At 37.9% G+C, this 24,788-nt stretch overlaps 5 protein-coding genes and 1 long non-coding RNA gene across 9 annotated transcripts; 5 read left to right on the forward strand and 1 right to left on the reverse strand.

The window, feature by feature from the left end:
- Positions 1-572: 572 nt before the first annotated feature.
- LOC113682957 (carbohydrate sulfotransferase 3) lies at positions 573-5,756 on the forward strand. 2 transcript variants are annotated; one of them, XM_027200152.2, is made up of 2 exons: positions 573-910; positions 3,758-5,756. In XM_027200152.2, the coding sequence occupies exon 2, from the start codon at positions 3,772-3,774 to the stop codon at positions 4,999-5,001; it is 1,230 nt and encodes a 409-aa protein (XP_027055953.2). In that variant the 5' UTR covers positions 573-910; positions 3,758-3,771; the 3' UTR covers positions 5,002-5,756. The 2 variants fall into 2 exon arrangements, with proteins under 2 accessions (XP_027055953.2, XP_089043155.1); XM_089187029.1 differs by having other exon boundaries at positions 594-910; positions 3,761-5,756.
- Positions 5,757-6,379: 623 nt separating this feature from the next.
- LOC149037038 (carbohydrate sulfotransferase 4-like) lies at positions 6,380-8,653 on the forward strand. Its single transcript, XM_089187030.1, has one exon. It carries the CDS (start codon positions 6,775-6,777, stop codon positions 8,320-8,322), a length of 1,548 nt encoding a protein of 515 aa, XP_089043156.1. The 5' UTR covers positions 6,380-6,774; the 3' UTR covers positions 8,323-8,653.
- A 1,067-nt stretch (positions 8,654-9,720) lies between these two features.
- LOC113682956 (carbohydrate sulfotransferase 4-like) lies at positions 9,721-12,832 on the forward strand. The gene is made up of 2 exons (XM_089187034.1): positions 9,721-10,315; positions 10,616-12,832. Exon 2 carries the CDS (start codon positions 10,655-10,657, stop codon positions 12,200-12,202), a length of 1,548 nt encoding a protein of 515 aa, XP_089043160.1. The 5' UTR covers positions 9,721-10,315; positions 10,616-10,654; the 3' UTR covers positions 12,203-12,832.
- A 1,346-nt stretch (positions 12,833-14,178) lies between these two features.
- Positions 14,179-17,353, forward strand: LOC113682959 (carbohydrate sulfotransferase 3). 3 transcript variants are annotated; one of them, XM_089187032.1, is made up of 2 exons: positions 14,179-14,448; positions 15,214-17,353. In XM_089187032.1, the coding sequence occupies exon 2, from the start codon at positions 15,253-15,255 to the stop codon at positions 16,798-16,800; it is 1,548 nt and encodes a 515-aa protein (XP_089043158.1). In that variant the 5' UTR covers positions 14,179-14,448; positions 15,214-15,252; the 3' UTR covers positions 16,801-17,353. The 3 variants fall into 3 exon arrangements, with proteins under 3 accessions (XP_089043158.1, XP_089043159.1, XP_089043157.1); XM_089187033.1 differs by lacking the exon at positions 14,179-14,448 and adding an exon at positions 14,466-14,713; XM_089187031.1 differs by lacking the exon at positions 14,179-14,448 and adding an exon at positions 14,466-14,700.
- Positions 17,159-24,625, reverse strand: LOC149037039 (uncharacterized). Its single transcript, XR_016181023.1, has 3 exons — positions 24,406-24,625; positions 22,720-22,778; positions 17,159-18,285 (listed from the first exon to the last, which is right to left on the reverse strand). It is a non-coding gene; the product is annotated as an uncharacterized LOC149037039 (long non-coding RNA).
- Positions 20,429-23,478, forward strand: LOC113682946 (uncharacterized). Its single transcript, XM_027200138.2, has one exon. It carries the CDS (start codon positions 20,823-20,825, stop codon positions 22,356-22,358), a length of 1,536 nt encoding a protein of 511 aa, XP_027055939.2. The 5' UTR covers positions 20,429-20,822; the 3' UTR covers positions 22,359-23,478.
- Positions 24,626-24,788: the final 163 nt, after the last annotated feature.

Genomic DNA, 24,788 nt, shown 5'->3' on the forward strand with positions numbered 1-24,788 from the left:
TCGCAAGAAAATGAAAGACCATTAATAACCATTAGAGGGGATTAAAATGGGTGACTTCAAAACAGTCGAAACCAAGAAACCCCGCTTTTGAATCGTGAATTTGGTCTCAAATCGTACACCACCGAGTCTATTTTGAAATATGTGTATGCATTTTACATTCATTAATAACGTTATTTGCATGGTGACTTTTGTCTTGTGCACACACTAGCTCTAATTCAGATTTATGGCTAATTTAAAATAAGCGATCTGAGATGTAGTCGAGTTACCCAACATCATAATCTTATGTGATAGTTTTTCCAAATATTTCTCTATTGTGTCAGTGAGCTACCCTTAAAGTGGATGTCTAAATTACACATTAGAAACGTTTAAATATTCATATATACTGTACAACTGAGATGAAGTCGCGTAACTAAAGAAAACGTCTCAAAATCAAATTAGATGAATTTGCAATCACATTTTTACCAGAAATATATATTAAAATCTATTTTAAAAATGCTCCTCACTTGTAAGGTGAACAGCCGTGTCGGCAACGTCAACAGATTTGCTAGGTAACCCAGATATCGATGCAAAAATGCTGGGTTCTTTTGTCATCTAAGTTTTAATATCTGAAGAGTTAGTTTCATTTGGCTTTCCATTTACCTCCAAGCGGTGAATAGTACTCTTAAAGGTTATGGTCTTTTAACGAATTATCTTTTGGGCTCCCCTTGGGGCCGCGCTAAAATTTTCGTTCAGTAACTGACTTTTACCAAAGGTTTGAACCTGCAGTTTGAGTTTGAACATCAAGGAAAAGTTGGTTTGCTTTACAATGTTTTAATATTAGATGTGAATAGGACTCACAAGAAAACGACAGAGCCCAACACAGAAATATTTACATTCCATATACGAGACTTAACAGATCTTCCTACGAAAGGTAAGCCAACTTTTTCTTTTAAAAAGAAGAGTGTTTTTCTTAGGTTGTATATATGGTACAAGCTCCGTAACCAGTTCCTTGAGTTCGAATAAAAGCCCATTACGTTTAACTGTGTATCCTATTAAACATAATCAAGGAAATGCAAATAAAAACTAGCTCTCTACATAATCCATGAAGAAAATCATCAAATATACTCAAGTATTATCCACAAAATAGGCAGCAAAAATATCTGTAACACTGAAAATCTAAAAAAAAAATCATACAAAATCACAATAAGTTATGCCATACCTCAGGGTTCTCATTAAGAAATGTAATGAAGGAGGAAAATGTGAAATAACAAGAATATTATCCACTGTGATCTGAGTAAGAAATAGCTCAAAAATACTACAAATGTATTTATTACAAATAAACTAATTAATGCATATTTTTGTCATTATTTATGCGACTTGTAATGTGCACCTGAATTAATAATTCCATTACATTGTAATCAACACGCACGGCACTAATAGTAGCCTACTTGTCTCGGCCTCATAATGCATTAATAACCGGAGTGAATATGTGTATTTTGGTCGTTTAATTATTTAAAATCATATTTTGCGCTCACTAATTTAAAATGCTTAAATAAAATTTGTGTTGATAATATATAAGAAAATGAGAGTACAAAAAATATGAGTAGAAATAAGTCAAGTGATTTAAATGAGCTTTTAAATGAAGTAATTAAAGAAACCAAGCTTTTAAAATCAATTTTAAGTGAAATATATTAAAGTATTAATACACCGAGAAAAAAGGAAAATGTTCTTCCGAGAGGAAATTGAATTAAATAAACAACTGAAAAAAGCCTATTCCTTTACCAAGAAAAAAACCTGTTCTTCTATCAAAACCTTTGTTACAAAACCACTTACTGATGAACAAATAGAAAGAGTTGGAAGTAAAAAGAAGATTCGTTAAGTGATGTTTTGTTTAATTGAAAATACACAAACAATACTATAAAATTAACGATAAAAATTTATGATAAATTCACAGATGCAAAAAACACATTTTACAATAAAGATAACCAATGATAAAAATAAAGATTCATTAAAACTCATTGGAATTGATTCAAAGTTATATCATAACATAATTTGAAGAAAAGTAAATTTGCAATACAAGCATTAAATACTAAAATGCCACCAAGATTAATATAATTACACGAACTTAAATTTATATAAATAAATCCCTAAAAAAGTCTTGTTTAGAAAAACCTTGAAGAAGAAAAATGGAATTGAACAAACTGTACGATAACTATCATATTAAAATTACTTTGTTGCAAAAAAAAGCATATAAAAATATCTTAAGTAGAAAATTATAGCAGAAGTTATGAGTGTTATATTGGCAGCAGGAGGAATAGTTTCAGCAATTACGACAAAAGGTATTGCTCTATGTATATATTATGACAGAAATACTTTTAATTAAAATAGTTTACGCTTCATTATCACGCATGAAACAAATACATACTTTATTCAAATTGAAAACAAAACGCGAAAAAAATTACTTGAAAGATTCTCACGCTATCGTTTATAAATAGATTGATGTAAAAAACACTGTAAAAATACGTATGTTCACTCCAATTATGAATGCATTATGGGCATGCCGAGGCGTTCTGGGAAGACAACTAAGCTATCGTTGGTGCTGCGCGTGTCGATTAAAATTTAATAACATGACTTTAAATCTATGTGCACGTCATATGTGGTATAAATAATGGCCAAAATACACATTATTAAGTTTATTTATGATAAATTTCCTATCACAATTAATACTAGTACTACTAGTTGGTATAAAAATACCAAATAAAGTTTACACATTAAATAGGACATTAGCGCACTTAAAATACAATAAGAATTACTACTTAAATGTTTAATTTACCGCAGATTTATTAAATATTGAAAAAGGCATTTTTGTAGGTTAAAGTGTAATAATGCACTGGTGCATCCATAATGCATTCATCAATTTGTTTAGTAGTCTCGAGCTCCTTTTGTGGGTGATAATTTTTTTCTTACTCTCATGACCTGATCCCATGTTTGAATCACAAGTGATACTGTAAGGAAGAAATACTTGCTAGTCACTCATAGACGTCAGATTTTCCGATCTCTGATACCTAATAGACATGGTTACCCTGAGGTATTTTGCGCGATAAATACGAATCTTAAGGTGAGTAATTAGGTTAAAAAATACAAGTGAGAATCGGGACATTCCATAGTTTACCACTTGTAAGCGACCAATTTACAACCATGACATGGAAATTACAGTAGTTAACACACTCAGAGCAACATACGCACAAGTTTCATTTTGAACAGCTTTTAACTGGCTCCCAATTGTCTACGATCTTGACAACCTCTTCAGATCTTTTTAAAGTAATCGGTAAGGCTGGTTAATGAAAATTCCTGATACAGAATTAAAAAAATATATATATACATGCATATATACATACGCATATATATATATATATATATATATATATATATATATATATATTTATCTGAAGGTTGAACTAATCAATAAGACATAACTTTTTCTGTGACTCTGAGTTTCACGCTTACGCGATCATCAGACATATTTTAAAATCTGTCTAATGATTTTAAAATGTGTCTGATGATCGCGCAAGCGTGAAACTCAGAGTCGCAGAAAAAGTTATGTCTTATTGATTAGTTCAACTTTCAGATATACCACGCTCTGAAAATGCATCGAGCACCATGTATATATATTTCCCTTTGTTCTGATTGGCCGTAGCGATTACTTTTGTTTTGGTATAACGACACAATGAGAAAGCGCTCTAAACTAAATCCTTATTACTATTGCTCTATTTTGCAGCAGAAACACAGACGATGAGGCATTTCCGCTGCGGTGTACGACTACTAATCGTAGTGATCACCGGGTTGGCAATTGCAACGGTTGCCGTTTTACTGCTTCAAAGCATTCAGCAGATGACGATTGCAGTTCCCGTGGAAACTAGTGAAAATCTCCAGATACAAGATTTTATTGACGAAATGACAAGAAGTACTCCGTATGAAGCAACAGCTTTGGAAAAGAAAGATTTGAGGTTTAGTCCTGCGGCAACATATGATACTCTTAATAATTTTCCATTAAATCCCGCGTCAACATCGGATTCTTCCGAACGGAGACGAAGTTTGGTCGTCTTCGGGGCAGACCGTTCGGGAACGACTTTTATCAGCCGAATGTTTAGCCAAGACCCTCAGGTATTCATGATCTACGAACCCCTCTGGGTAACGAAAAGGTGGAGGAAAACCGAACCACATCGAGACTGGTCGAGAAGTGAGCTGGAGGTGATAAATGGAATAATTAGCTGTAACTTTCCAGATTTTCCTATGGCAACACAATTTTTGGCCCACGCGTCACGCAACTGGGCAGCGGCACCGTTCAAAAATCCATTCCAAACAGTTAACTTCTGCAACGTTTCCAAGACTGGTAAGAGCATGTGCCCTAACCTCTATCTCGCGCCGGAATTCGCCAAGGAGGCCTGTGCAACGAAATACAAGCACAGCGTTACTAAAGTAGCCCAGGTTCGTGTGCCTGACCTAATGCTTTCTAGCATCGTACCACAGGTGTTTATAGAGAACCCGGATACTGACGTCAAAGTCATTCAGATTCTCCGAGATCCGCGCGGAAGCTTGGACTCTAGAATTAAATTAGGCTGGATGCCAAAACACACATCGCCCTCGTTCACTTACCACGTGAAATTTCCATGCAATAGAATCGCACAGAATGTGAAATATGGAAGAAACTTGCCCGAAAAGTATCGTGACAAGATTATGGAAATATATTACCGAGACATAGCAATGTCCCCCGTAAAAACTGCCTTGAAAATCTACCAATTTGCTGGATTTGAGATTTCGGAAGATTTAATTAAATGGATCGTTTTAAACACCAGCCCAAGCCAAGAAGCTCTTGCCAGAGAATCCTCAAGGGTGTTTTCTTCTGTTCGGAACTCTACGGCAAATATCGAAAAATGGCGCAGGGCCCCGGCAGAACAGAACAGGATAATAGAACGAGAGTGTCATGAACTAATGCAGCTGCTAGGAATCGAGAAGAGATGAAGCATGAAATACAGTATTTACTTCAAGTGATAAGCTGCAAACGTTTGTACTGGTCTTTATTTATCACCGAAGGGGAGGGGGCAGGGGGGGAAGGGAGGTTAAGAGGATCTTGGTTGTGTAAAGATAAGATTGACCTGATACCCTACGAGACTCTTTAATTTTCTGAAACCCCCCCCCCCCCAAATTGGCAATCAGTTATCTAGAGTCCCACCCTTTATACTCTGTTGGTGACGACTGATCTCCCCCGTTTCCCCTGAAAATCATATGACCCTCTTCAAAATCCTAACCCCTTCCCCTTCCCCTTCCCCCACTGCGATAAAAAATGACTGGTCCCCAAGAGAAAAACATTTGACTGCGAGTTGAAAGCAACTCGGGATTGCATTCATTTTATCTTATTTTCTCGATCACACGCCGTACCCCGATTAAACGCCAGCCTCATGTAAACGTTAAGCGTGAAAAACTGCAACCCCTTAACTCCCAAGATTTGATTGTTAATTCTCCCTTCTGGCTGCTACACATATCCTTGTAAATTGGTGACGAGAATTTGGTGTCAGATCAAGATAACAACTTCCACCTGATTAGTTTGGGTATTCTCGTTCCCTGTTTGCTGGATAATTTATGGATATTGTTGGGAGAAGTTACATGTAAATCACTTCTGGGAGTTTAAAGGTTAAGAAATAAAAGGCCTCAGTGTTTTATCAGGGTCACAGCCTTTACCAGAAATAGCTGTACTCGATTAAATAGAACTGCTGCTACATAGTGCTAGTTTTACTTCATAATCTTAAACATGAAAATTTTTAGGTCAAAATATTTATCCTCGGAAAAGACCGAACGAGAGTTGGTCGCGATTTCTCTGAAACAAGTTTCGAAGAAACACCGGGGATATATAGTCGAGAAAATCGGTACTTTTGTCAAGAAAACTCGTGTCACTTTTCAACCAATCAGGTGCAAAGCGAAACTCATCATCAATACGTTACGCTCTCACGCGTTCAAAGCTTTGAAACTCTTTACGGTGGCCAATTCACATTATCAACTCAGTTGATACAACCAAAATTATCTTTTTACATTCCCCCACCGATGCAGCACCACAGTTTCTATAGAAACTTACCCGCCTCTATATATTTCCCAGATTTGCAATGACCTTGCTTCAAAACAATGGTAGGTGAGAGTATTTATAAACGAGAATGATTATCAATTCTCAAGCAAAGGAAATTCACTAGCAAAACAAAGGTTATTGATTATTGAGGAGTATTGAACGACCTACGAGTACGTAACCAATCACAACGAAGTATTTTTTTCAGATGTACACAGATTAGGAAATAATATTTTCCAGTAAAATGTAGTTCCTTAGCACCGACTCCACAGTGTGTCGATGAAAAATAGCTAGAAACGTGGCGAGATATTCTGTAAAAAGAGTAGGCACTTTATACAAAGGTAAGTATTTCATCAGAAGACTAGTTTAGTTCAGGTGAAGTAACCGTGTTTTTGCAAAAGATATCTTGCATGCAGGCCTTGATTTTTACACCAATTTGACAGTTAACCCAGTGGAGCGAACCAACTTCCCATATGTAAATGCAGTGAAGAATATTCGAAAAGCGGAAAAGCATTCAGCAATAATTTGATGGCGAGTTTGATAAAATTAGTCCTCAGAAAAATTATTCGTTGACTGTCTTAAAGTACAATGAAACTTATTATTATTTTTTTATTATTATTTTTCTCAATTTCTACTCACAGTTCCGGGGTTCTTTCAGTGATACACCGACCGGCGGAGAAATGAATGTCAAGAGAAACACCCCCTTTCGAATATGTAAGAAATTTTGTTTCCCATGCGCAGTTCTTCTGCTGTTCTCTTCCGCTGTTCTACTACATAACTCCCATTATGGCCGATCTCTTTTCAAGTTTAGTAAAGAGTTGATAAAGCCAAACAGGAGCTTGACTCAGAATAAAACGGCACTCGTTACTCTTTTAACAAATCCAAAAAAAACAAATTCATCCGAAGTAGTCCGAACATTGGCCGATGTCAATTCAGCATCATCTGAAGTTCAAAGAAGTTCACGACCGAAGATTTCCACAGGTTCAATTCCAAAGCCAGCTTTGGAAGCTCAGCCGATCCTCCGCGTTCAACCAGCGCCGTCGGAAATCAAAACAGGATTAAACCAAAAGCCTCAGTCGGAAGCCCGATCTACAAGCGACGTCCACTCTGTGTCATCCGGAGTTAGGCCGAAGAAAGACCAAGAGGACCGGTCTTCTTCCGAGGTTCATACAGTGTCACACTCAGTTCAGACAACTTCCAACTTTCGCTCAACAAATCGTAATTCCCCTGGGTTGCAACGGACTTTTCCGACCTCCACAAAGTCCCTTGATGTGGTATCGACGCCCCGACCCGAACGCCGCCGAAGTCTCCTAATCTATGGAGCCGGCCGTTCAGGCACAACATTCACCACCAAAATGTTTGCCGAAGATCCACAACTTATGGCTGTTTATGAACCGTTATGGATTATAACCAAATGGAACAAAGAAGACTCTAGTCAAATACCCAATTGGACCAAAAACGTTCTTGATCTTCTAAGAGGAATTTTAAGTTGTAAGTTCGCCGAGACTGCTGCTGGTGTTAAATTCCTCTCGCACACCTCACGGAAATGGAATGGAGCAAATGTCAAAAACCCTTTTCAGTCTCAAAACTTTTGCCCCAACTGGGAGTGTAAAAAACTTTCCAGATCTCCCAAATACGCCGACACAGTATGCCTAACAAAATACAAACACAGTGTAACGAAAATAGGGGAAACCAGGACACCCAACAGTTTAATTTCATCTTTTCTTCCAAAGGTGTTCTTAGAGAATCCAGACACCGACATCCGGGTTATCCAGCTTATTCGAGATCCAAGAGCCAGTTTTAGATCCCGGATTAAGTTAAGATGGATGGTAGACTGGACGCATCGGAATTTTCGAAAGTTAGTCAGAAAAGTTTGTTCAAACTTGGTCGCAAACATCAAGTTTGGCCGAAATCTGGGCAAATGGCAAGACAAGTATTTAGAAGTTCACTACCACGATCTAGCCGGAAAACCGCTGGAAACGACAAGAGCTATGTATAATTTTGCAGGATTTGAAATGCCCGATAGCATTGCCGACTGGGTGGTTCGCAATACTTCGCCGAGTAAAGAAGAACTGATGAAGGAAAGTAAAAACATATTCTCACCAACTCGAAATTCAACGGCTAATATTGATAAGTGGAAGCAAGATTCTCCAGTCGAAAGAATTCGAATAATTGAGGAATATTGTCAAGAAGCACTTGATCTTCTGGGGCTGAAAAAAATGCTATAGAACAAACAACAACTTCAACTGCACGGATTTGAAAATGACATAGATTTTCGTGGGAAAAAATAAACTGCCAATAAATGAAGATAAACAAGTAAATGAAGTTAAAGGAAAGGAAAAACAAATTATGAAAAAAACTGAATCAATTATCAGTCGTACCCTCCCCCTCCCCCTCCCTCTCCCCCTCCCCCTAATTATAATGGGATATTTAGCAAACAGAGATGGAGAATTGACAAACTTCTCAGCTTCAAGGTGTAACCTTTATGGAAATTGCAATTCTCTTTACTTAGTTACATGGAATATGTAATAAAGTCACTTCTCTGATGATTACCTAAAATAATCTTAATCATTCTTTTCATGCGTTTAGGTCCTAGAGAGAAAAAGTAAAAGGTTCCTTGTAATGAACTTAGGAGATTATCTCCTACATACAAACAATTATATTTGAAACAATGATCAGAAAAATTCGACAATCTGGAATCTGAAGAGCGACATCCAGGCATATTATTACAACAGCGATAATTGGATGAAAATACGCAAAGTACATAGTTTGTATTAAGTGATTTCTATAAGCGAATTCTAATCTTGGCTCGTTAGATATTTGGAATTCTAGTCATTTTATAAATAAACGAAGTCAGAACGTCAGATCAAAGAACCTGAGGGGATCACATGGTTTTCAGAGGGAACCGGGGGGATGATCAGTCGCCGCCAACGGAGTTTAAAGAGAGGACTATGGAAAATTGACTGCCTATGGGGGGAATTATAAGAATAATACAAAGCCGTATGGAGAGGGGGTCAGGTAAATTTAGTGTGACGCGCGGACTCAGAGATGTTTTCAATTTTGTAAGCACGCGTACAATCATAGCGTGTGCGGGTTTAGTGTTTTTAGAGCCGTACTTTTTGAGGACTTTTTACGAAGTGTTATCATTTGTCGTGTTACTATGTTGAGGTTGTTTTGGCCGATTAAACGTGGATTTGTTTTCCGAAGGGTTCTCCGTAATTTTGCCTGGGGACAACAACCAAAATCTCCTGCAACCCCTTAACTCCTAAGATCTGATTGTTAATTCTCCCTTCGAGTTACTGAACGTATCCTTGTAAATTAGTATCGAGAATTTGGTGTCAGATCAAGATAACAACTTCCACCTGATTAGTTTGGGTATTCTCGTTTCCTGTTTGCTGGATAATTTATGGATATTGTTGGGAGAAGTTACATGTAAATCACTTCTGGGAGTTTAAAGGTTAAGAAATAAAAGGCCTCAGTGTTTTATCAGGGTCTCAGCCTTTACCAGAAATAGCTGTACTCGATTAAATAGAACTGCTGCGACATACGGCTAGTTTTACTTCATAATCTTAAACATGAAAATTATTAGGTCAAAATATTTATCCTCGGACAAGACCCAACGAGAGTTGGTCGCGATTTCTCTGAAACAAGTTTCGAAGAAACACCGGGGATATGTAGTCGAGAAAATCGGTACTTTTGTCAAGAAAACTCGTGTCACTTTTCAACCAATCAGGTGCAAAGCGAAACTCATCATCAATACGTTACGCTCTCACGCGTTCAAAGCTTTAAAACTCTTTACGGTGGCCAATTCACATAATCAACTCAGTTGATAAAAGCAAAATTATCTTTTTACATTCCCCCACTGATGCAGCACCACAGTTTCTATAGAAACTTACCCGCCTCTATATATTTCCCAGATTTGCAATGACCTTGCTTCAAAACAATGGTAGGTGAGAGTATTTATAAACGAGAATGACCATCAATTCTCAAGCAAATGAAACTCACTAGCCAAACAAAGGTTACAAATATTAAGGAGTATTGAACGACCTACGAGTACGTAACCAATCACAACGAAGTATTTTTTTCAGATGTAGACAGATTAGGAAATAATATTTTCCAGTAAGTTGTAGTTCCTTAGCACCGACTCCACAGTGTGTCGATGAAAAATAGTAAGAAACGTGGCGAGATATTCTGTAAAAAGAGTAGGCACTTTATACAAGGGTAAGTATTTCATCAGAAGACTAGTTTAGTTCAGGTGAAGTAACCGTGTTTTTGCAAAAGATATCTTGCATGCAGGCCTTGATTTTTACACCAATTTGACAGTTAACCCAGTGGAGCGAACCAACTTCCCATATGTAAATGCAGTGAAGAATATTCGAAAAGCGGAAAAGCATTCAGCAATAATTTGATGGCGAGTTTGATAAAATTTCTCCTCAGAAAAATTATTCGTTGACTGTCTTAGAGTACAATGAAACTTATTATTATTTTTTTATTATTATTTTTCTCAATTTCTACTCACAGTTCCGGGGTTCTTTCAGTGATACACCGACCGGCGGAGAAATGAATGTCAAGAGAAACACCCCCTTTCGAATATGTAAGAAATTTTGTTTCCCATGCGCAGTTCTTCTGCTGTTCTCTTCCGCTGTTCTACTACATAACTCCCATTATGGCCAATCTCTTTTCAAGTATAGTAAAGAGTTGATAAAGCCAAACAGGAGCTTGACTCAGAATAAAACGGCACTCGTTACTCTTTTAACAAATCCAAACAAAACAAATTCACCCGAAGTAGTCCGAACATTGGCCGATGTCAATTCAGCATCATCTGAAGTTCAAAGAAGTTCACGACCGAAGATTTCCACAGGTTCAATTCCAAAGCCAGCTTTGGAAGCTCAGTCGATCCTCCGCGTTCAACCAGCGCCGTCCGAAATCAAAACAGGATTAAACCAAAAGCCTCAGTCGGAAGCCCGATCTACAAGCGACGTCCACTCTGTGTCATCCGGAGTTAGGCCGAAGAAAGACCAAGAGGACCGATCTTCTTCCGAGGTTCATACAGTGTCCCACTCAGTTCAGACAACTTCCAACTTTCGTTCAACACATCGAAATTCCCCTGAGTTACAACGGACTTTTCCGACCTCCACAAAGTCCCTTGATGTGGTATCGACGCCCCGACCCGAACGCCGCCGAAGTCTCCTAATCTATGGAGCCGGCCGTTCAGGCACAACATTCACCACCAAAATGTTTGCCGAAGATCCACAACTGATGACTGTTTATGAACCGTTATGGATAATAACCAAATGGAACAAAGAAGACTCTAGTCAAATACCCAATTGGACCAAAAACGTTCTTGATCTTCTAAGAGGAATTTTAAGTTGTAAGTTCGCCGAGACTGCTGCTGGTGTTAAATTCCTCTCGCACACCTCACGGAAATGGAATGGAGCAAATGTCAAAAACCCTTTTCAGTCTCAAAACTTTTGCCCCAACTGGGAATGTAAAAAACTTTCCAGATCTCCCAAATACGCCGACACAGTATGCCTAACAAAATACAAACACAGTGTAACGAAAATAGGGGAAACCAGGACACCCAACAGTTTAATTTCATCTTTTCTTCCAAAGGTGTTCTTAGAGAATCCAGACACCGACATCCGGGTTATCCAGCTTATTCGAGATCCAAGAGCCAGTTTTAGATCCCGGATTAAGTTAAGATGGATGGTAGACTGGACGCATCGGAATTTTCGAAAGTTAGTCAGAAAAGTTTGTTCAAACTTGGTCGCAAACATCAAGTTTGGCCGAAATCTGGGCAAATGGCAAGACAGGTATTTAGAAGTACACTACCACGATCTAGCCGGAAAACCGCTGGAAACGACAAGAGCTATGTATAATTTTGCAGGATTTGAAATGCCCGATAGCATTGCCGACTGGGTGGTTCGCAATACTTCGCCGAGTAAAGAAGAACTGATGAAGGAAAGTAAAAACATATTCTCACCAACTCGAAATTCAACGGCTAATATTGATAAGTGGAAGCAAGATTCTCCAGTCGAAAGAATTCGAATAATTGAGGAATATTGTCAAGAAGCACTTGATCTTCTAGGACTGAAAAAAATGCTATAGAACAAACAACAACTTCAATTGAACGGATTTGAAAATGACACAGATTTTCGTGGGGAAAAATAAACTGCCAATAAATGAAGATAAAGGAAAGGAAACACGAATTTTAAACAAAACTGGATCAATTCCTTGAATCACTTCACAGAGATGTGACTGACTAGCCTCCGTGCAGTCGTACCCTTTCCCCTCCCCCTCCCCTTAATTATAATGGAATATTTAGCAAACAGAGATGGAGAATTAACAAACTTCTCAGCTTCAAGGTGTAACCTTAATGTAAATTGCAATTCTCTTTACTTAGTTACATGGAATATGTAATAAAGTCACTTCTCAATCTTAATCATTCTTTTCATGCGTTTAGGTCCTAGAGAGAAAAAGTAAATGATTCTTTGTAATGAACTTAGGAGATTATCTCCTACATACAAACAATTATATTTGAAACAATGATCAGAAAAATTCGACAATCTGGAATCTGAAGAGCGACATCTAGGCATATTATTTCCACAGCGATAATTGGATGAAAATACGCAAAGTACATAGTTTGTATTAAGTGATTTATATAAGTGAATTCTAACCTTGGCTCGTTAGATATTTGGAATTCTAGTCATTTTAGAAATAAACGAAGTCAGGACGTCAGATCAAAGAACCTGAGGGGATCACATGGTTTTCAGAGGGAACCAGGGGGGGGGGGGGAGATCATTCGCCGCCAGTTTAAAGAGAGGACTATAGAAAATTGACTGCCTATGGGGGGGAATTATAAGGATAATACAAGGCCGTATGGGGAGGGGGTCAGGTAAATTTAGCGTGGCGCGCGGGCTCAGAGATATTTTCAATTTTGTAAGCACGCGTACAATCATAGCGTGTGCGAGTTTAGTGTTTTCAGAGCCGTACTTTTTGAGGACTTTTTACGAAGTTTTATCATTTGTCGTGTTACTGTGTTGAGGTTGTTTTGGCCGATTAAACGTGGATTTGTTTTCCGAAGGGTTCTCCGTAATTTTGCCTGGGGACAACAACCAAAATCTCCTGCGACCCCTTAATTCCCGAGATCTGATTGTTAATTCTCGCTTCTAGCAACTGAACGTATCCTTGTAAATTAGTAACGAGAATTTAGTGTCAGATCAAGATAACAACTTCCACCTGATCAGTTTGGGTATTCTCGTTTCCTATTTGCTGGATAATTTATGGATATTGTTGGGAGAAGTTACATGTAAATCACTTCTGGGAGTTTAAAGGTTAAGAAATAAAAGGCTTCAGTGTTTTATCAGGGTCCCAGTCTTTACCAGAAATAGCTGTACTCGATTAAATAGAACTGCTGCTACGTAGTGCTAGTTTTACTTCATAATCTTAAACGTGAAAATGTTCAGGTCAAAATACTTATCTTCGAAGAAGACCCAACGAAAGTTGGTTGCGAGTTTACTGCAACAAGTTTCGAAGAAACACCGGGGACGTGTAGTCGAGAAAATCGGTCCTTTAGTCAAGAAAACTCGTGTCACTTTTCAACCAATCAGGTGCAAAGCGAAACTCATCATCAATACGTTACGCTCTCACGCGTTCAAAGCTTTGAAACTCTTTACGGTGGCCAATTCACATAATCAACTCAGTTGATAAAAGCAAAATTATCTTTTTACACTCCCCCACCGATGCAGCACCACAGTTTCTATAGAAACTTACCCGCCTTTTTATATTTTCTAGATTTGCAATGACCCTGCTTCAAAACAATGGTATGTGAGAGTAATTAGATACGAAAATGATTATCAATTCTCAAGCAAATGAAACTCACTTGCAAAACAAAGGTTTTGCACTAAAGCTTGTTTTCATGGTGAGAGCTTTTGGAACTCGAAAATAAAACATTAGGTATTCAAGAGATGAAAAAAAAGGTTAACTAGTGCTAATGATGTGGGAATACATGCTAAAGGTTGTTTATTCTTAAACGAAAAACTCTTGATATTTGACTAGGCTTCACTGTTCGTTTCGGGTCAGTACTAAACATAACTTTGACAGACGTCAAAAATTTCTCAGCTTGACGCAACGTAATAGTTTTCTATTGAATGCAAATTAAGGAGTATTGAATTATCATCGAGTGCGTAACCAATCACAATAAAGTTTTTTTTTTCAGTGGTAAACAATTTATAAAAGAAAAATGTTTTCCAGTAGGATGTAGTTCCTAAGCACCGTCTCGACAGCGTGTCGATGAAAAATAGTTAGAAACGTGGCGAGATGTTCTGTAAAAAGTACTGGCACTTTATACAAGGGTAAGTATCTCATCAGAAGACTAGTTTAGTTCAGATGAAGTAACTGTGTTTTTGCAAAAGATATCTTGCATGCGGGCCTCAAGGAAACCTTCCTTTAGTATACATTTGCCATAGAAGGTCAGTGTAATGTCAAATATGAAAATACAACAGCACTTAAGAATTTCCATTCCAAAAAGTTTTCTCAGAAAACATCTGTGTGAACAGACGGAAGCTTTTGGAGCCCGTCACTCACGTACAGAATTCGTCACACAGGTTAGATATTCAGGTAAATATATAAATATAGGTAGAACAAACAAGAACTTCAATTGAACCGATTTGAAAATGACATAGATTTTTTGTGGGAAAAAATGAAACATAGGTAAAAAGGGTTCATTCTAAAGACGTTATATAAATTCTCACTCCGTCGGTCGTAAAATGCTTAGGTTACGATGAACAATTCAACCTTACCAGCAGCATATACGTTTCTCCTCTGGACTAGCATTTGTTGAAAAATGATTCATTTATTGATTTTTTCAGCAAATTATTTGACAGTTAACCCAGTGGGGCGAACCAACTTCCCGTATGCAATTGCAATGAAGAATAATCGAAAAGCAGGAAGCATTCAGCAATAATTGATCGCGAGTCTGATGAAATTTTTCCTCAGCAAAATTTTCTGCTGTCTTAGAGTACAATGAAACTTATACATTAAGCTTCATACTTGTTTCCTATTTCTTTGTTTCCTTTGTTTTTCATTTTATTATTATTTTTTTCAATTTCTACTCACAGTTCAGGGATTCTTTCAGTGATACACCAACCGACGGAGAAATGAATGACAGGAGAAACATCCCCTTTCGAATATGTAAGAAATTTTGTTTCCCATGCGCAGTTCTTCTGCTGTTCTCTTCCGCTGTTCTACTATGCAACTCCCATTATGGCCGATCTCTTTTCAAGTATAGTAAAGAGTTGATAGAGCCAATCAGGAGCTTGATTCAGAATAAAACGGCGCTCGTTACTCTTTTAACAACTCCAAACAAAACAAATTCACCCGAAGTAGTTCGAGCATGGGCCGATGTCAATTCAGCATCATCCGAAGTTCAAAGAGGTTCACGACCTAAGATTTCCACGGGTTCAATTCTAAAGCCAGCTTTGGAAGCTCGACCGATCCAACGTGTTCAACTAGCGCCGTCCGAAATCAAAACAGGATCAAACCAAGAGCCTCAGTCGGAAGCCCGATCTACTAGCGACGTCCACTCCGTGTCATCAAAAGTAAGGCCGAAGAAGGACCAAGAGGACCGATCTCCTTCCGAGGTTCATACAGTGTCACACTCAGTTCAGACAACTTCCAACTTTCGCTCAACAAATCGTAATTCCCCTGAGTTGCAACGGACTTTTCCGACCTCCACAAATTCCCTTGATGTGGTGTCGACGCCGCAACCCGAACGCCGCCGAAGTCTCCTAATCTATGGAGCCGACCGTTCAGGCACAACATTCACCACCAAAATGTTTGCCGAAGATCCACAACTTATGACTGTTTATGAACCATTATGGATAACAACCAAATGGAACAAAGAAGACTCTAGTCAAATACCCAATTGGACCAAAAACGTTCTTGATCTTCTTAGAGGAATTTTAAGTTGTAAGTTCGCCGAGACTGCCGCTGGTGTTAAATTCCTCTCGCACACCTCACGGCAATGGAGTGGAGCGTATGTCAAAAACCCTTTTCAGTCTCAAAACTTTTGCCCCAACTGGGAATGTAAAGATCTTTCCAGATCTCCCAAATACGCCGACACAGTATGCCTAACAAAATACAAACACAGTGTAACGAAAATAGGGGAGCCCAGGACACCCGACAGTTTAATTTCATCTTTTCTTCCAAAGGTATTCTTAGAGAATCCAGACACCGACATCCGGGTTATCCAGCTTATCAGGGATCCCAGAGCGAGTTTAAGATCCCGGATTAAGCTAGGGTGGATGGTGGACTGGACGCATTCGAGTTTTCCAAACTTAGTCAGAAAAATTTGTTCAAACTTGGTCGCAAACATCAAGTTTGGCCGAAATCTGGGCAAATGGCAAGACAAGTATTTAGAAGTTCACTACCACGATCTAGCCGGAAAACCGCTGGAAACGACAAGAGCTGTGTATAATTTTGCAGGATTTGAAATGCCCGATAGCATTGCCGACTGGGTGGTTCGCAATACTTCGCCGAGTAAAGAAGAACTGATGAAGGAAAGTAAAAACATATTCTCACCAACTCGAAATTCAACGGCTAATATTGATAAGTGGAAGCAAGATTCTCCAGTCGAAAGAATTCAAATAATTGAGAAATATTGTAAAAAAGCACTTGATCTTCTAGGACTGAAAAAAATGCTATAGAACAAATAACAACTTCAATTAAACCGATTTGAAAATGACATAGATTTTCGTGGGAAAAAATAACCTGCCAATAAATGAAGATAAACAAGTAAATGAAGATAAAGGAAAGGAAACACGAATTATAAACAAAACTGGATCAATTCTTTGAATCACTTTACAGAGATGTGACTGACTAGCCTACGTGTAGCCGTACCCTCCCCCCCCCAAAGTGAAACGGTTCCCGCGCTTCCGTTTCACTTTTTGGGGGGGGGGGAGGGTAAGACTACACGTGGGCAAGTGACTGACATGTAACTTCTCTTTACCATCAAAATAGGATATTTAGCAAAAAGGGGAGAAGCAGAATTGACAAACTTCTCAGTTTCGAGGTATAAACTTGATGTAAATCGCAATTCTCTTTACTAAGTTACAAAGCAATACTGTAACAAAGTTACTTCTCTGGTGATGATTAGCTAAAATAATCTAAATCATTATTTTCATGCTTTTAGTTACTAGAGTAAAAAGTGAATGATTCTTTGCAATGAATTTAGAGGATCATCCTCTACATACAAACAGTTATATTTGAAACAGTGATCAGAAAAATTCGACAACCTGGAATTTGAAGAGCGACATCCTGACATAATATTTCAACAGCGATAATTGGATAAAAATACGTAGAGTACATAGTTTGTATTAGGGGGGTCTATCAGTTAATTCTCAAGATTAACTACTTCTTTTGGTCAGTCACGATAATTCAAGGTTTTTCTTTTGCTTCTTGCAAAAACCACCTTAACTTAAAGTAATTTGCGAAATATTCGGTTCGGTAACAGAGCAAACCAACAAAGAGATTATCATGAACCAAGAAGTAACTAGAATTTTAATTGCTTGCTTCTAGCAAAAAATTAATAACGTAGTTTTTGAGTGGGAGCCCCGTATAAGGAATCGGTATGTAACGAAGACCTTAGTGTAACATAATACTTTTAGGCCCTTTGCGGAATTCAGGGAACCTCCCTTGGTTGACACTGACTTGTTGATTGTTAACCCTTTAACTCCCATGAGTGACCAAAACAGAATTTCTCCTTACAATATCAATACAATATCAACCAGACAAGTGATGAGAATAAAGAAAAAGATCAATTTGGGGATAATTAGTTGATCCAATACTAAACTCTCTGAACTATTATAGTAAGAATTGTATGTTTGACACTAAGGAGAATTACAAATTTAATCTGGGAGTTAAAGGGTTAATAACGTAATCACATGATGTGATTTTACTCGGTCGGAGCATTTTGGTGTGTATGTTTTCGTTGCGTTTATGGATCAAACTCTGAAATTCTAGTTTAAACTCGGTTGGATTCACTTAAGCCAATTGTTTTAAGTCGGAAAACGGAATAAATTCATTTTAGGCCCAGTAGTAAAAACGGGTGCGAACAAGAACCCAGTGTTACCACATTTCGTACATTCGTCAATTCCTAGGGAGCCCTTCGTAAGGTTGGAGTTTCACTATCCCTATAGAAAGAAGGAAACAAACTGATGTCAATTTTCCACTTGATGTGTGTAACCTTAGCTCGTTAGATATTTAGAATTCTAGCCATTTTAGAAAAAAAAACGTGATCAGAACGCCAGATCAAAGAACCGACACAAAGACCCGAACAAGATTATATAAGCATATGAACATCTTGAGTCACAACAGCTTGGAGTCACGAGAGGGATCACATGGTTTTCAGGGGGAACGGAGTGACGATCGGTCGCCGCCAACAGGGTTAAAAGAGGGGACTATAGATAATTGACTGCCTATGAGGGGGGTTATAAGAATATTACAAAGGCCTGTAGGGGGAATCAGGTAAATTTAGCGTGATACGCGGGCTCAGAGATATTTTCAATTTGTAAGCTCGTAAGCAAGGTGACGCGTACAATTATCGCGTGTGCGAGATTAGTTTTTTCAGAGCCTTTTTTTTTGATGATTTTTTACGAAGTTTTAGAATTAGTCGTGTTACCGTGTTGAGGTTCTTTTGGACGATTAAACGTGGATTTGTTTTCCAAAGGGTTTTCCGTAATTGCTTAAGGACAACAAGCAAAATTCTCCGACAAGCCCCGGCGATAAATAAGGAAGGATGATGTTTAGATTCAAAGAAGATTTTAAAACACGGACTACAAATCATCGAACAAACTTGAAAACTTCGGTAAGCCAAATTTCCAGGAGAAAAAAGCCCGTGACGTAGCTCTTTAAGCGCTTAACCCTTAAGAGACGCTTGCGTCTTATTTTTCCTTACGTACATAAGAAAAGGGCTTTCCTTATGTAAGTTGAAAACCTTGAAATGGACAACTCGCTCAAATGGGTTCTTTTCATCAAAGTAAACGGTCAGATAAAAAGTGATACGCTGTGAAAGTAAGGTCCATTATTTTCATTGAGAATTTGACGTATTGTTTTATTCCTTAGAGCGGTCGTAAATATTCTCATACAAACTCTTATGATTCCGCCGTGACTGTTATTGTGCAAGATGATCATCTCACAGCTGGAGCTTGGGCCGCCTGTGCCGTTAGCAGAGAGTTGACTGTAATCAATAAACTGATTATATCACCAGATAATTGTATTTTGTACCATCAGTCACCTCCCAGGAAGGGTGGAATCAACCTGTAGGTTGACCCACAGAATACTTCCAGACGATTAAATTATATTTTATACAACTTTGACAGATATCAAATAGATTTTTAAAGTTAATTTGGATAATTTCATTTGTAAAACTGATTTAAACGATTGCAACTGAGGAGGCGGCGAATTCGGAGCTTTAAACTGTTGTGGGTGGCAAATGTCGTGAATATGAACGTGTCATCATACACGGTTATACAATTATCTTAAAGCCGATTAAGACCTTTACCCCAAGGAATTTCACTCAAGGCTCTCTTGGAGACAAAACATCCCCTCGAACTAAAAGCCAAGATAAAACTTGAATGATATAGCAGGCGAATACTTTTATTTATCGATCTGGTGGTTATATGCGTGGAAATTTCGACAGGAAAGGTTATAATATTACTGGATTTGGGTTTAAAGAAAAGCACGCGATTGACTATCGATCAATTAAAAAATCAGAGGGTTATTCAAAGGAAATAAATGTACCAATATAGGGGCTATTGACAGCGGTTATCTGTGATGACAACCTACACAGCAACAATTTTAACCCCTTAACCCCTAAGAGTGATAAAGTCCACTATTAAGTCATTTTTCGCCATGATCAAAGTATTCGGAGCAGGCAGCTGGTGACGGCAGATATTTCATAAATTTGAAAAGAATTTTTTATCGTTCCATCAAACTGTCAACAGCCGTGAGCAATTGTTCGAAACTGCCAAAAACAATCAAAGTACCATGTCATGGAAAAATATTCACTGCGGATTTGTGGCATGCGAAACGGAAACAGAAAGATGGCCTTCTTGTTAACGTACATTGAAAATATTGCTAGCCGAAGCACTTACTTGCGAAATCATTCATACTTTAGAGGTTTTGTCACAGAATTATCACAGATAATATTAAGCATTACGAATAGAGTGTTTCATGAATCCGCTAGTTTCATTGGGAATAATCTGAAAGCTCGGAGAACCAATGTGTATAGGGGCTTGGGACATAAACCGAAGTTACGCGGCGCGAATTTTGAAAAGACAACTGTGCGAGTGTCTCGTTAACCGCAGATCGCGCTTTGAGCGGCCGAACTATAAATTAGTGTCAATTAATATCAAAATGAGCTCAATTAAGAGAGTCAACAATACTCAATATCCTCTAATTTATTGACACAAAAAAACACTGAAAGTGCTTCTTCCATGCAGACCGTTTCGCTCATGATGGGACCGTTGGTTGCCATATTGGGAGATTACTACATTTGAGCTGAAGCAAAGAGGCGGAGCTAACCTATTTATAGCGCGCTTTCGTGTTTAATATCAAGGATCAAGGATCAAGGAACGGAAAGAGGAAGATATGACTTCATAGCGAACTGAAAGAAACTTGTGCTCGATCAAGCGGTTGTTTCGTTTTTCTTCTTCAAGTTTTGGTCTCTATGTGGCCGTGTGTGAGAAGACGAAGATCATTTTTGTCGAGATGCACTGTTCCATTTGGTGTAAAGACTTATGTTATTTTCAGTATTTTCATCATGTATCATCTGTTTCGTGAACAAGACAACAAAACTTCAAATTCACCTGGTGTTTTTCGGAAGAATTTTCCATCACTGAACGGATTACTTTCATTGAAACGGTTTAACAAAACTGTCGCTAAAAAATTATCAACGACACGGTCTAACAAGATGAAGAGTGTCTCTTTAAGGAATATTCCGCGAGATGACAATTCGAGTGTTCCGCCAGTTATTAATTCTGGATCGAAACAAAATCTCAAATTCCTTTTTGTTTTACATCATTACGAACAACTTACAAAGACTACAGAAAATTTGCTACAACTGGCTGCGGTGGCCAAGCAAACTGGTCGTGTAGTCGTAGAGCCTTTAGTGCGCGATTCTAGGATGTGTGGTTTGCCTGACGGTTGGTCCGGACAAAGACGGTCGGAGGCCAGAAAATTTCATCCGATGTCGCTGTATTTTGATGTGACATTTATGAAAAATTTACTCAAGAGATCTCGCTATGCCCCGTTGGTTAAACTAGAGACTTTCAAACGGGAATGTCAATCAAGCGTTACAAACACAACATTGCTCCATTTTATGTACAGCGATCGCAAGGAAGAAGAAATGGTACGTTGGTACAAAATATCCTCGGATATTTATCAAAAGACCGAAAGTGCTTTGAAAAAATCCGGCTGGTGTGAATGCAATTTCATCGATAGCGGTCTTAATTTTTCCAATAGAATCGGTAATTTTCACGCCGGGAGACAAATTTGCTTAGACGCCGAAAAAATAAAAAGTCTTCAATTATTCAAAAGTAAAATCCTGAAAGAAGACAAATGTGTTACTATAATTCACTGGCGAGGGATAGGTACACACAGATGCCACTTCGAACCAGAAGTAAATATTGAAAGCCGGAAGTTGGTTTACTCCTTGCGATCGAGTGAATTTGTTAATTCACTGGCGAAAAAAATCATCGACACAATTGGCGAGGAATATATTTCGATTCATATCCGAGCTGAACGACAAATTCTTTGGTATGGATTCGATCGACTGTCACGGTGCATCGAAGTGCTGATGGAAAAAGTAAAAGACCTTCAACGAAAGTATAAAATTAAGAGAGTCTTTCTGTCATCTGATTTTACACGTTTTGGCTCAGACACATTGCGTACATATACATCACAGAATATTTCATTCGCCAAGAAAATAAAAGAAATATGGAGATATTTGTCGAAAACTTTAAAACCCACAATGCACAATCCAAGTTTTGGAGATGCATTAATAATAGACAGTGGGGTCGTTGCACTTACAGAGAAGAATGTTCTTATAGAGGGATCACACTTACTGACAATTGGCTCTGGGACTTTTCAACAATGGATTGTTGATGGATTTATTGAGAGAAAAATAAATTACAAGCGGAAGAATTGGATAGTCACAAGAATATGTCTCAAAGAGGACAAGGTTAATAATTACAAACCCAGCTGACAGCAATACAACTCATAGACCAAAATGGAATTTCTCCTCTGGATAACAATAGATTTTCTAGCAGAAAGGTGTTGAGAAAAAAGAAAAATGTCAGCAAGGAGATGTTGTTTGATTTAACACCACATTTTCATCACTAAAATCATAGGAAAACATGGCAAACTGCAGATAATTGACATTAGATCTTTGGAGTCAAAGAGTAAACATTTTTCAATTTTTTCAGGAGCCTTTACATCTTGCAAAGCTTCTTACTTGTTAAGAAAGCTTGCCATAGACAAAATAATGGATAATATCATATAAATGGAAGAAAACCACCAACATGTTAATTCAACTCTCTTCTCACCTGATTAAAAATACTTTTCACCTTGATCAGCATGTCAGTCTCACAGTCCCTGTCTCACAGTGCCTCACAGTCCCTGTCATCTAATCAAAGACATATAAAATTAGTGAGGAGAGCATCTCTCCAATTTTGTGCAATAGAATAACATGAGAACAAGAGTAATCTTCATGCAGAAAATCTGAGCTATATTTGAACCAGCTTTCACTCCCAGGGCAAACTAAACAGCTGCTTCTCCTTACAATATCAAGAACTTAAGAAGACAGCTGATCAAAATATCAACTGAAGATTATAGTTTTATTCAACTCTGAAGTTTTACTGTTTCTCCACACAATATTATTAACTTATTGAGAAGAAAAAGAGAGAAGAGAGCTGATCAAAATATTGACTGAGGATAATGGTTTTACTCAACTCTGAAGTTTCAGAACTGACACCAAAAGAAATATTTTAAAGGCCATGTAAACAAGAGTTAATATTCAGATCTTGGGAATGAAATGGTAAACTGTCCTGCAAACAAATTAAAATTGTGATTGACCAACTAAGAATGTCCCTTATTCATTGTAGAAGATAAAGAAAAGTCATTCTAAGTTAGAGGGATGTAATGATTCTTCATTTATTAGCCTATCAATAATTTTCATTTTTATTTTTGGAACAAATTTGGAAAAGGTATTCTGGAGGTAAAAGACAGAAATACTCTATCAAAAATAAATTCAAAACATTATTTGTTAAATCCAGTTTAGGATTGTAAAAAGGAAAAATAAAGAGTACACGAATGAGTGCTTTCCTTGAAAGACAGACTTGTCATTAACTCTTTAACCCCATGAGTAACCAAGACAGGATTTCTCCTTACAATATCAATACAATATCAAGCAGACACCTCTTAATTAGAGGATTATTAGTTGATCCACTACCAAATACTCCAAACTTACATCACAAGAACTGTAGGGGAGACAGTAAGGAGAATTACTAATGAGATCTTGGGAGTTTAAGGGTTAAGGCCAAAGGACTGAGATAAGAATCCCAAATCCCTCCCCTCTAGGAATATAGAGGAAACCTGTTCCTAAAGTGCATTATCAGTGTACATAAATCTAACTGAAAAGGTAGACATCTACCAACTATCAGTGAACAATCACTTGATGTGTTAGCCCCTTGATAACTTTTAGGCAGCCCACTACTGCCAGATATTTATTTAGTAGTCAGCCAATTGGCCATCAATGCCATTAAATATTAGCTTCTATATCAGCTGATTAAAGACCACATTATCTGGAAGCAACCTTTTCATTCACTACAAAAGAATTGTAGTTGTCTTTCATCTAATGACAGCTCTGTGTATATATGTCCTCATCAGCTTTAGAGAAGAATAATTATATAAGTTATTTACGAGGCGAAAGGTCTGTTCAGTGAAACCTGTAGCCTCAGGCTTAAAAATTGCTACCTTCAGCCTACTGCCTTGTTCAGACTTGGCTCACAGTATTTCACTATATGAACCTCTCCGCTAGGAAATAACATACATCTATTAGAACCGGGTAGTGTTACTCTCCAGTAAGGTACAAGGTTATGTATTACTGAAAGCTAAAAATGTTTCAGATGTTGAAGATGGTCAATTTTTTTTTATAAGTTCATATGAAATGATCCATCTCAGACCGATGAGTTCATTAGGAAGTACTACATTTCTGTAGGGCCTGTAGCTAAGTTACTTAAATTTTCCCTCACCGCAACACCGTTCAGATCGAGGAAGCTTTGTTTACATGTATCAACAGCGACTGTTGTAGCTCAGAAAATTTTGAGAAGACCTCATTTGATGAAGAGAAGTTTCAACGCCGACGCCGTAATTATTTCCAGTTTGGGATACAGATTAATCACATTTTAACTGGCAGAGGAAATTTTCTTTGCGAAGACAATTCAAGAAGACCGCCATTGCTCGAAGAGCTGTAAAATGAGCTTGCATCACATGGGAACATTAGAGCAAGATCATTGGTTAGCCTTAGTTTATGGTTGCCTAAAAAAAACATTTTTTTTTTACTCTCAGGGGCCCTGCGGAGTCAGACGCGCTCTAAGCTGGGACCGGTGATTTTTAACAGTAAATTTTATCGTAA

This window comes from Pocillopora damicornis, chromosome 11 (genome assembly GCF_964200805.1).
Source record: "Pocillopora damicornis chromosome 11, jaPocDami1.2, whole genome shotgun sequence".
NCBI lineage: Eukaryota > Metazoa > Cnidaria > Anthozoa > Scleractinia > Pocilloporidae > Pocillopora > Pocillopora damicornis.

What these genes read in the sequence shown, in the direction of transcription:
- LOC113682957 (XM_027200152.2), top strand. Translation starts at nt 3,772, where the DNA reads ATGAGGCATTTCCGCTGCGGTGTACGACTACTAATCGTAGTGATCACC.
- LOC113682946 (XM_027200138.2), top strand. Translation starts at nt 20,823, where the DNA reads ATGTGGCCGTGTGTGAGAAGACGAAGATCATTTTTGTCGAGATGCACT.
- LOC113682956 (XM_089187034.1), top strand. Translation starts at nt 10,655, where the DNA reads ATGAATGTCAAGAGAAACACCCCCTTTCGAATATGTAAGAAATTTTGT.
- LOC113682959 (XM_089187031.1), top strand. Translation starts at nt 14,575, where the DNA reads ATGTCAAATATGAAAATACAACAGCACTTAAGAATTTCCATTCCAAAA. An exon ending in GTACAGAATTCGTCACACAG is followed by an intron (nt 14,701 to 15,213) that starts GTTAGATATTCA and finishes TTCTACTCACAG; the next exon opens with TTCAGGGATTCTTTCAGTGA.
- LOC149037038 (XM_089187030.1), top strand. Translation starts at nt 6,775, where the DNA reads ATGAATGTCAAGAGAAACACCCCCTTTCGAATATGTAAGAAATTTTGT.